Source organism: Neodiprion fabricii, chromosome 2 (assembly GCF_021155785.1).
Source record: "Neodiprion fabricii isolate iyNeoFabr1 chromosome 2, iyNeoFabr1.1, whole genome shotgun sequence".
In the NCBI taxonomy this organism is placed as follows: Eukaryota; Metazoa; Arthropoda; class Insecta; order Hymenoptera; family Diprionidae; genus Neodiprion; species Neodiprion fabricii.
Genome location: NC_060240.1, coordinates 884,511 through 896,593, shown reverse-complemented (window position 1 = coordinate 896,593; position 12,083 = coordinate 884,511). Strand labels below are relative to the sequence as shown.

At 42.0% G+C, this 12,083-nt stretch overlaps 1 protein-coding gene across 3 annotated transcripts in view; it reads left to right on the top strand.

The window, feature by feature from the left end:
* LOC124175345 (solute carrier family 26 member 10-like) overlaps positions 1-8,934 on the top strand; it is a 33,612-nt gene extending 24,678 nt beyond the window's left edge. The window contains exons 1-14 of one of the 3 annotated variants that reach the window (XM_046555493.1): positions 1,456-1,842; positions 2,398-2,507; positions 2,571-2,843; positions 3,038-3,210; positions 3,269-3,433; positions 3,494-3,598; positions 3,667-3,800; positions 3,888-4,050; positions 4,216-4,392; positions 4,720-4,992; positions 5,230-5,406; positions 5,641-5,709; positions 5,994-6,120; positions 7,364-8,933. In XM_046555493.1, the coding sequence (XP_046411449.1) occupies positions 2,411-2,507; positions 2,571-2,843; positions 3,038-3,210; positions 3,269-3,433; positions 3,494-3,598; positions 3,667-3,800; positions 3,888-4,050; positions 4,216-4,392; positions 4,720-4,992; positions 5,230-5,406; positions 5,641-5,709; positions 5,994-6,120; positions 7,364-7,569 (2,139 nt within the window). In that variant the 5' untranslated portion in view covers positions 1,456-1,842; positions 2,398-2,410 and the 3' untranslated portion in view covers positions 7,570-8,933. Of the gene's footprint in view, positions 1-1,455; positions 1,843-2,393; positions 2,508-2,570; positions 2,844-3,037; positions 3,211-3,268; positions 3,434-3,493; positions 3,599-3,666; positions 3,801-3,887; positions 4,051-4,215; positions 4,393-4,719; positions 4,993-5,229; positions 5,407-5,640; positions 5,710-5,993; positions 6,121-7,363 lie in introns of those variants that run through there. The other 2 variants (XM_046555492.1, XM_046555491.1) reach the window with 2 other exon arrangements.
* Positions 8,935-12,083: the final 3,149 nt, after the last annotated feature.

Below are 12,083 nucleotides of genomic sequence, written 5' to 3'. Positions count from 1 at the left end.
TTGGTGAGTAAAAAACCGATAGAGAGAGACTAGATTAGATTAGATTAGATTTATTAGAGGCTAGGGATCCAGAAGTCAATGACTAGAGTTCCCGTATTGCCTAAGGATTATGGAAAATATACATATCAAGGTGATTATTTACATATGGTAGTAGATAATATTTACTCGCATTACACCGCATTATACAAAGCTTAATATTATAACAATCTTATTAGTATTCGGACTAATGAAGTATACAAAAAGAAAACAAAGCAAGTATTAGTGTAATAAAAAAAGAGAAAAAATAACAAAGAAGGGCGCAAACAAAATTAGTGACTAATAACTAGCCTAGGCTACACACCAATGGTGTTACTTACAACCCATTATCACATTTAAATTTACTAAACAAACGGGCAAACAGATGCCGCGTAAAGCAAGGGCGTTCGTACATGTTCCTAACGCAAATCGGGAGTTTGTTCCACTTTTGCCGCGCACGAGACAAAAAGCGAATCACGCAAATAATTCGGACTTGCCTTAGAAATTACAAGATCAAAATGCGTCGCGCGCTTCGTTCCAGGATACCTTCGATAACAAAGCTTTACGACGTTCGGGCGAAACTTCGATTATACACGAGCGGACATTCCTGGAGTTACGCGGCGGGTACATGTAAACTACCTTAACAGAATCAAGTTCACAGCCAGACCGATTCTGGTTGATAATACAATTAACAACATCGGATGCTTCGAGATCAATCGGAACATCGTGTACAATCCCTAATTCCTGTTCCCTAATTACATCAACATCAAGCGAGTCGCCCTCAAGTACCACCGCACTACCCCCGGTATAAATCACTCTTTTTACGTTCGTATTCAAACGTGCAGGATTAATAATTTTTCTGACAGCCTCATCTGTTGCTTTTGCTGTCGGAAACTTATACTTTGCTGCCTCGCAAAGACGCGGCCAACGGAGACGTTAGAAATTGTATCGGTAATAGAATCGCTTATTTTCACCATCTTTTCACACGAGTTCTTTAATCCATTTTCGCAAGAGCCTGACACACGCTCCACTTCGAGCTTACACAAACATGCCGAGAGAGAGGGAGAGAGAAAAACACGAAGCGGATCTTGGGCCAACGTTATCTTTGCCATTGATAAGAAAACTTCGCGTAAATGCAAATAAAGATAGTCATGTAAGTAAGCTCCCATTGTCGACGCTTCCTATCTATCTTTCGACAACGTGAGCTACCTGATTTAAAATCAAAGAGTTGCAGTGCGCGCTTCCATGTTTGCTCGTTAATAATTACGTCGTTATCGCTGCACAAGCGATACTTGTTCGTAATACCGTCCACGTTGAGAAATCTCAGTGCCAGAACAGTGAAAACTACAACGTCCTCGTACCTTTTCCCGAGTCCTGATCGATGGCGTAACTCGGGTAGTTGCTTCGAAGGACAGCGTTGGTCGTTTATCATTCATTATCACGTTTCACACGCTGACTGAAATAAGAAAAAAAAACAAAAATAATAAAAAGAAACCACATGATTTTAGATAGAGAGAGAGAGAGAGAGAGAGAGAAAAATTTGTCCATTCATACAGAACAAATAGCGTCGTAAAAGCAACGCTGTGAACGAGCTCTTAAGACACAAGTGTAGTCGAAAATTGTTCCACAATACTTGCAGTTGGCGACGCGTGATCTACGTCAAGATCAGTGAAATCTCCTCTCGTTGTTAGACGTTGTTTACTCAGCTTTCCGGACTACGTTTAGTGTTCCTTTACTTCGCCTAGCGGACAGTGCGCTTGGCATTTAGTCGACGATCCGTTCATGACGTTTAGATACCTCGAAAATCGGATCTGAACCTCTTCACACGTAAGTAAGCCTTCTACTTTATCAGCACACTGGATGAATTTACTGAGATATTTGAAATTGAGAAAACATCGGGTCTTTGAAAGAGAACCTCCCGTCGATTTGAAATGGTTATAATCTGATAACCGATTCCTATAACGCCGAAGGTAGTAAAATTCGAATGAATCTACAGTTTTCATAAGCCGGTGGCTGAGTTTGAAAATTAATTGGTAGAAGATTTCATGGTACCTGGCACGAATCTTCTCGATATCGTGAAATGATCGACACGGAGATCACGGCGGTAAAGTTTCTTCGGTAATAATCGTCGGTGTCGCGGGATTACGCAAGTGTTTTTTTCATCTTAAATATCTTGTCAGTCACCTCGAGAATTACGACGACACGGTTCGTTGGTCGAGCTGAAGAAATCGTACAACGTGTCTGCTCCGATTTCGATCGATGAAAACCGGCAAAAAAGGAAAAGTGTTTCTGCACTGTCGCAAGAGATGCGATAGTGTCAATGTCGACGACGGTCAATAAAACCGACCACACTACCCAAAGGTCGTTTCTGCTCGTAGACAGAGACCGGACCAAAATGGCGGACATCGGCCCGGAAGTCACCGTTAGAAGGCCCGTTTATCAGCTCAACGAACTGCAGCGCGTCTGCGATTACACGAAGCCCAAAACACCGAGTGAGTTGAGTTTAAGCCAGTGGATAGCCGCCTGATTTTCCGTAACGATTTTTCCTTTTTCAGTCGGTAAAGCAGTCTCGAAGAAGTGCCGGAGCTTCAGCCTCGGCGATTTTTTACGCCGGACGATTCCTTTGACCAATTGGCTCCCGAAATACGGATGGAGACGCGAAATATCCGGCGATCTTGTCGCTGGCGTCACCGTCGCCGTTATGCACATTCCGCAGGGTATGGCCTACGCCATATTGGGAAACGTGTCTCCGGTGATCGGTATCTACATGGCCTTCTTCCCGGTCTTGGTCTACCTCTTCCTCGGCACGTCGAAGCACAACTCGATGGGTAATTCCCCTGCACCATGGAACAAACAGTCATCTATGTATTTTCACACGAATATTTGAACTATTGTTATTGTATCTATCATTGTTATTTCAGCATTTGCCCCAAAGCATAGCTAGGGCATGATAAATGAATCTATTTACCTATCTATTCTCCCAATCGTATCATTCAGCCAGATTTCTCCTCCCTGCCATCAGGTTCGTTTGCCCTGGTCTGCCTGATGACCGGTAAGATCGTCGCTCGGCACAGTTCACCGGGACCTACAGCCGGAAATGCGACCGCCGTAGATTTGTCTTTTCCCGAGGGAAGCGGCTGCTATTCACCGACGGAAGTGGCAACCGCGATCACTTTCACAGTTGCCGTTATCCAGGTACTCCGGCACCTCGCGATTTTACCGATCGACTAACCAAATCCGATTTCATCCTCAGCTCAGCATGCACTTTTGTCGACTTGGCGTCATTTCCACCCTGCTTTCGGACACTTTGGTCAGCGGGTTCACCACCGCGGCAGCCATCCACGTCCTCACGTCACAGATCAAGGATCTGTTGGGATTGAAGCTACCCAGCCGAACGGGTATCTTCAAAATCGTCATGGTAAGTGAGGGCGATTCGCCCAGCCGAGAACACTGACAATTTTTTTCCCGTGCTTTTCAGACCTACGTCGACATCTTCAGCTACATTGAAAACCTAAACATCACCGCGACCATTCTGTCCGCAGTCACGATCATCCTTTTAACGTTCAACAACGAAGTGTTGAAGGTGAGTTGGTGGCCACTCGCCTGTTCACCACGACTGTTTAATTTTCACCCTTCTTGTCATCCTCGCAGGTTTTGCTGGCGAAAAAGTGCACGATTCCCATACCGATCGAAATGATAGCAGTTCTCGCTGGCACGATTCTCTCCACTCAGTTGAACCTGGCCGACGGTTACGGCGTTACGACAGTCGGGAACATCCCAGTCGGGTAATTGTAACGCTCCCATTCTCTCTAATCAAATCTCTCCTGTTCACTAGACAGACGATTTTTTTCACCCCGAAATCCTCACCGCAGATTACCACCGCCGACTTTGCCGCCACTGGAACTCGTTCCCATAGTTTTGGTCGACAGCTTCGTTATAACCATGGTTTCTTACACCATATCGATGTCCATGGCTTTGATATTTGCTCAGAGGAACAACTACGAGGTTGATGCAAACCAAGAACTCCTGGCTCAAGTAGGCGTTTAATTACCAAACGTAAATTTGGCTTGTGCAGCTTCATTTTATGGTTCGACTAACCCGAAACGTTGTAGTCTCGACCAACTTTTCAAGGTCATCTTCAAATCAAAGTTGATCATAATATTGGCACCCTAAAATCATCTTTCCGCGGTGCGTTCACAGGGTTCGGGTAACCTGGTGGGTTCCTTTTTCTCCTGTATGCCGTTCACAGCCTCGCTGTCAAGATCAATGATCCAGGAAACGGTCGGGGGTCGAAGTCAACTGGCCTCTTTAGTGTCTTGCGGTCTGTTGCTCTGCGTGCTGCTCTGGGTCGGTCCGTTTTTCGAGCCGCTTCCTAGGGTGAGAATACGACAGGAGACCGAGGGGTTAATCAATCGTGAAATCTGGTGTACACTTTCCGGAAATCTTGTGAAATCTTGAAAATCTTCTGTAATCTTTGAAATCTTTTGAAATCCCTGACATACTCCGATGTCTTTTGAAATCATCCGACATCTCTGAAGTGTTGTTTTGAAAAACCCTTTCACATATTTTGAATATTTTTAAGATCCCTCGAAATCTTTGTAAACTTGAAATCAAGCGTACATCAAATCGATGAGTGATTGACCCCTTGGAGGAAACGCAGACTCGACAGCGGGAGAAAATTGACGCTGGTAATTTCCTCCGCAGTGCGTTTTGGCGAGCATCATCGTCGTCGCGCTCAAAGGAATGCTGCTGCAAGTCAGGCAGTTCCGGAAGTTCTGGTGCCTCTCTCGGGTCGACGCTGCCGTTTGGATGACCACCTTCCTCACGGTCGTCTTCCTCGACATTGAGTACGGGCTTTTGGCGGGTATGATCGTGTCGTTGGTTTCGTTACTTATTCTATCGATGCGGCCTTACGTGTGCAGGATGGGCCTGGTACCCGGAACCGAGATTTACCTCGACGTCAAGCGTTACAGAGGAGTGAGTATCTTTGGCGTGATATACGACGTTTCGGTTCCTCGTGTTTTGGAATTTCATAACGATTATTACCTCAGATCTTGTTTATCTCACCGGTATTTGAAAGTGAACGGTACAATATACATGATCTGATGTAATATTCGAAAGTGTCAATAAATCACGACCATCTTTCATTCGTACGATAATTCTTCCGAGCAATAAAAACGATTTTTATAACCTGCTTGTTTTTGGGTACTCTAGACAGTCGAGTTGCCTGGGGTAAAAATGCTCCACTACTGCGGTGGGCTGAACTTCGCTTCCCGCCATCTTTTCCGAAACGAGGCTTACAAGATCGCCGGGGTTGTGCCTCAGAAGGAACTCATAAAGCGGTCGAAAATCGCGGCCAAAGAGACGACGAAGATCGAAAAAACCGAGCAAGTAGGTGATCACTGGCGAAAATAATTTCTACGTACCTAAGACTACGAAAAATTACCGGTCGTCGGTAGAAAATCGCAAAAAAGCCTGAAAGATTGTGGGTAATCGTAAAAAATCGAAAAATTACGAACATTTACGATCTCTTGTGAAAGATAGTTTCAATTTTGGAATATCGGCTTTGACCCACGTACCGATTAGGCGTTCGGTTTTCTGTATTGCTGGTATTCGAAATTTCAGAAGGGGTACGTCAACGGAGGATTTGACGAGGAACATGCCGACGGATTTTCGAGTACCGCCCCGAGTATCGTAAGAGCGACAAAAAAAAACTCACAACTCCACTCTCAAGCTTGCTAAATTATGCGCATAATTACGGATAGTTTTGCACTATTAGCGCAGATTGCTCGTAAACGTTGTTCCTTTCTATTGCCAATGGAGTCGAACGCAACAACTTCGACCCAGTTTTGACGTCTCGGCACAATGCTCGATGCCAACGACTGCCGTTTACGCGAGAAAATTCGTTAACCTTGAGAGTAGATGCATAATCATCGATGCCATTCGGTCACAGCTGCTTACGCAAATCTTTTCCACAGTTGAAAGTCTTGATATTGGATCTCTCGGCGTTGACTTACGTCGATCCAGCCGGCGTTGGAACGCTTCGCAACATCATCGACGAGTTCGAGACAATACAGGTCGCGGTTTATATAACCGGATGTTCTGGTGAGTTGATTTTTTTTTATCACCAACTCGACCATAATTTTAACTTTTTTTTATCTGAACAGCGGGACAAAAATAGTATATTAATCCCTCTTTACTTTTCTCCCGCTTTTGCCCGCCCGTGGGAATAATCTCCGACTTTATTCCCCTGTTACGTAATGTATTATTTTGTCTCAGCCATGGGATTAAGGTATTATTGGACGGATATTCCCAACCTAAAGTGAATCTCATAATCAATGATCATAACCAAGTTGATAAGATATTTCTTTTTGAATAATAATAATGTGAAAAAGATGTTACTAAATTGTTTCATCAAAGTTTGCGCAACAAATCTTTAGTAAATTGTTTTGAATTTCGTGTAAAATGAATTCATTTCTTTTTCTGAATACTTATGAATTGTTTTGGAATTTTCCGCGATTTTTAATATGTAATTTCGTTTTCTCCAAAATTTTCCAACACTCTATTCACGAAACTATTCGTTCCACGCCTCTAAAACTTCTTCAGTGTAATATATAATCATTTATGAATATCTATCCAAGAATTTAGGAGCTTTGATCCGTTTTTCAAACTTTTAAAAATTCTCGAAAATGAATTTTTCAAAATCGCCAAAAATTCCAAAAAAATTCATAGGTATTCAGAAAAATCAACGAATTCATTTTATACGAAATAAAAAAACGTTTACCAGAGATTTGTCACACAAGTTTTTGCATTATCATTATTCAAAACGAATGATCTTATCAACTTGGTTAAGATTGATTTTTTTCACACTTTTATCTCATCGCAAAATGTTCAATACTCTCATCGAGACTCACTTCCGGTTGGGAACATCCTTTCAGTAATACCTGCAGCGTTGATTTTGCCGTACGATTACAAACGGTTGAATGAAATCTGGGGGAAAAAGGAAAGATACCAACCAGATTCAGCCTCTGGTGTGGAATTTAAACGAACCTTTAGGGAGAAAAAAAGAAAAATAAATAAAAAAACACCTACGAGACACTTGGAAAGTTTAAGCAGCCTTAAACGAAGTTCACTTCCGCACGTATCCTGCACGCGAAATGCATGCAGGGATGCGGAAGGATTGCGCAACGAACGAATTTCGCCGAGTTCGTCGTGCGTGTATCTGCACGCATATTCGCGATTCCCTTTTCGCCGGGAATGGGTTTTTTCCTTTTATTTTCAGCAGCGTCTGCACGTACGCCTTGCCCGTCAATCTCGCTTCGTTATGCGGTCATTTCATTCGTTTCAGGTCCCGTCTACGAAACGATGAGAAAGTGCAACACTGCCGAGAGAAAGGAGGGTCACTACTTCACAATGTTTCCGACGATCGGGGACGCGGTGAACTTCGCACTTCACGAGAGATCCTTCACTCTGACCTCGGCACGCGATTCCTCGCTGATCCAGACCCACGAGATTCATCCAGACGAGGACGAATGCTGCTCGAGCAGATTATGACCAAAGCTCTTTTTTAGACCTAAATCGCGTTGCGTACCTGCTGTGGGAATCGACCGCAACGTAACATCGACATCGCGAAGTTCAATTGACTGGAGAAGAACGCTTGTGGCAGTCCGGATCGCGATGTTGATTTTCGAAAATTGAAATCAAGCGGGCTTGGAACGATCGCAATTTCGAGTCGTACAATAAAATTCTCGGTTGACCCTACCGGCTATAAATTTACCAACCCAGGCGATTATAGCTTGCGTAATCCGTTGGATAAATTGGTAACTATATGGATCGCGGGGATCACGTGACACGTAATAAAACGAAAGTGGAGTGAATATTTATCGAAGCTTATACGGCGATATCGTTTTATTTCCGGTGGAACGTACGCGTGTAGGTGATTTATTTTATTCCCGATGGGCATAATTTGCGAAGGTATTCGATTGCGGCGTTAAAAAAAGGCAATAAATAAAACGAAACTGCGAACCACAGTTATATCATGTCATAATACCATTTGCAGAGCCGTCTGTGTATACATTGCATTCGGAATTATACATTATTATCATGTATCTATACGCACACAGATTTAATATATTAAAAATTCTTCGGCTGTTCAGATTCGAGGAGAAAACTATATAATTACAAAATGTGATTGATAAATATTTGATCACAGATTACTCAATATGTGTGACATAAGATAGGCGGCCCAAGTGGCGGATTCAACGTATTATATATACCTTGAAATCTACCTAAGTAGGTATATGGAATTATATGCCAGCGCGTTACTCGTGTAACCAAGATTTCGTCGCTGTTATGATTTACGCGTTGAACGGCAATTCATAGTCGCGTCTTTCGCAGGGCGCAATAAAAATTTTAAACCCGCAATATAGATGGGCCATCCATGTATAATTTTAATTATCGTTATTACGGTCGTTACGGTAAGATTTTATAATTAATTAGCAGCCCGTCATTCAAGATAATGGCATAAATTTGTTAAAAATATTCACGAATGTTTTACACTGCAATTTTATGCGATGCGTTTATATTAATTACGGAATTCGCACTCAGAGGTTGGCTTAAGAAATGAAATTAGATTGGAAATAAATATTACCAATACCAACAGTAACGAGATCAGAATTTATCAAGTCACGAGTATGATTGAAATAAAGAGAAACAAAATAGAGAAACTTCGATAATTTATTGGGGGTCTTTAATCAGGTGAGTATGTATAAATATTCGGCCTCACAGTAGATGATTAAAAGTGGTGAAAATCGAGACTTCCGGAATGACACTTCTTCTGATTCTAAACGTAGAAAGGACGAAGAAAAACTTTGTAAGTAATAAACGAAGGTTTTGCTTATTGGATCTACAGAATCGAAATTTTTTTTTTTCGTCGCCATGTGCGACAACTGCGTTTAAAATCGACATCGCTTACTCGTTTTTATTTCACAGCGCGGTGACGGCCGTCATTGAAAAATCAAACGAGTTTAAGAGAAAATGATAAAACGAAAAATACAAAGAGAAGTTAAAATGAAACGCGGTTTGCTGCACCCAGCCCCGTTACATATACATAACACGCAGGCATCATACGCACGATATTCCGGCGTATGATACTTTCTATCGCGCGTTGATTTTTCTTTTTATTCTCCCCATTGAATTACACGATCAAGTTCCCGAGTCTCAGACAACTTCCGGCCGGCCCTCCTGCACTCGCCCCGTAATTCCCATGCCGACGAAATGGAAATAAACGAACAAATAAACAAATGTAATCGTTGTAAAAAGCTGGGGCTTTGCGCAACGTTTCTTCTTCTTCTTCTTCTTCTTCGCGGGCCGGGAAAAAAGCCGAAAACGAAATCCGGTCGGGTAATTTCCTAACAACGTTCCTGAATTATAGGAGATGTGACACGAGTAAGATGATTAGGTCACGTTGAAGTCTTTACAACCTTGCCTGCTGCAAGGATTATGAAAGACTTTCTCCGCGCCTGTTCCACCTGTCCACTCGACGAGGACACGGGCGAGTATAATGCAGGTACGGAATCGGCGACGATGAATCCGTTCCACAATCCCGCTACCGGTTACTAATTGGGCCGCAAATATGCGGATAGTGTAATGCCGCTCTTTTATTTCCCCGTAAGGCGCAAGCGGGCCGCACAATCCGTGATTCTCGTTTAACGTGTCGCGCCATTGTTGATACCTATAAAAAATGCCAACTGCGAGTGGAATTTAGATTTCTATTCATGCCGTTCGACGGAATTATTATTCCGGCCTGTCACAACGCCGACTTTGCAATCGGCAACGGGCTAAAGAGCCACGCTGAGAGACTCCGGGATCGTCATCGATTTCTGCTTTACTCGTACCTGCGACATTCTCATTAACCCTAGGAATTTGCATTTAATCTTCATTCGCGAAAGGTTTCTATTGCCGGCTTCGAATCTGTCGTGAATGGCAGATTGTCGAAAGTAAGATGAAAATAATCGAACACGACGAAAAATTTTTTCACGATTTACAGTTTCATTGAAAATGTTTTTCGATTTCAGGTGAAAATGTTCATTTATCTTTCACGTGTTACATCGAACAGGTACTCGGTAAATAAGGCAATGATAACAATTGATACTCTAATCACATAAATTGATATTGTATTGCGTCGTTAATGGGAGTGAAAAGCAAAAATCGATTGGAAGGAAAAATAATCGATTAAACTCGATTAAATGGGAAAAAATGATCGATTTCGTCGTAAATAGATTATTTTTCGTCATTCGAGGCTTGCTCGGGAATCGTCGCGAATATCCGAGTATAATTTTGCGATTCGTTACTGTATCGCGTTAGAAAATGTAAATATTAATTATTTAATTTCCAATTTAAGCAAAAGTGACAGCGATGCAGTTTGAAGAACCGCGATTAATGATTATCCGTATTCGACGGTGAAAAGTAAACGCTTTTTACTATTTTCAGCCACATGAATATTTTTTACCACGAGTCGCACAGAGTTTCTGTGATAAATCATCGAGTGCGTGAATAATAAAAAGACGGCTCGTTCTTGCATTTAACGATTCATCATATCCTGTAGGTATGAATAGAATAATTCACTGCAATCACCGAGAAACATTACTTTTACCAATCAGACAACGTGTTAGATTATACAGTTTCTCGAACTACATTAACAATTTGCCTCGAAACGAGGTAAAACCAACGTTATATATATTCGGGTAGAAGTAGAATTGCGAGACAGTCGGCTGCCGCTGGTTTCATCGGCGGTAACGTTGTTAATAACGAGTAAAGTAACGCACCGAGATAACGTTTCGTGCTCTTCCCTATCTTCCCGTCTCGAAAAAGGAACTTGATTTTTCGTCTCTGTTCAACTACTGGAATTAAAAATAAAATAACAACAACCGTAACGGAGATAATATTTTTAATGTTTGTCGCCAAAAATCAGTGCAGATAAAAGTAATCCTTGCACGTATTGTGAAAACGTTTATTGGTAAGAATGAATATAATCGTAACTTAACGACGTACTGGCTATACATTCTAAACCAGAAGTGAGACTCGATGAGAATATTGGATACTTTGTGATAAGAGGAATATTGAAAATAAATCTACCATAATAAAGACGGCAAGAAAATTAAATTTGAATAATAATAATGCCCGAAAGTTGTCAATAAATTATTCAAGCGAAACATTATTCAATAAATTGTCAGGGAATAGTTTTCTTGTCGTGTGAAATGAATTCGTTGTATTTTTTTTCAATACGCGTGAATTTTTGAAGAATGTTCTCAATATTTAGAAATTTCTGGTCTCGGAAATTAAAAATTTTGAATAATGGATGAAAAATCGTGAATTTCGATTACATTTTCGTAAAAACGTTGCACGTTACAATTAAAACGTATTCGGGGCACCGAAGGAATAGTTTTGCAAATACAGCATGTACAAATTTTCGAAGTCGTAAATTTCCAAGTGACGATAAAATTCTGTAAAAATTCTCGCACATTCAGAAAATTGAACGAATTCATTTGACAAACCAAAAACAAAAACATTCCGTAAAAATTTGTCGGACAACGTTTCGCTCAAACAATTTATCGATAACTTTTCAGCATTATCATGATTAAATTTCAATTCTCCGATTTTTTCTTGCGACATCGTCTACGAGGCTCACTTTTCGTTGCTAACGCATGGCGAGTGTATCCTTGATTCGAGGCAGCGTGCGAACGATGCGAAAGATCGGTAACGACTTGCAGGTAGCGGATTTCAGAGGTCCGATTAAACCGGCCGACCTCCCTCTGCGGCTTGACGGGCGAAAACGGAGGACCACGTGGAATACGAATATACGGGAAGAAGAATCGAGGCGCTCGAGTTACATTAAATATTGCGAGATCCTCACAGAGGCATGGAGACGGTCGTGTGTTCGGGCAGTTTCTCGCCGAGCGGATAACTCCAAGGAGTGTGTGCGTGCGTTCAGCGTCGTATCGGCCGCACACGCCGAACGCATGCGGAGGCTTACGCGCTTCCTTGTTTTACGTAAGACGTCATACGCA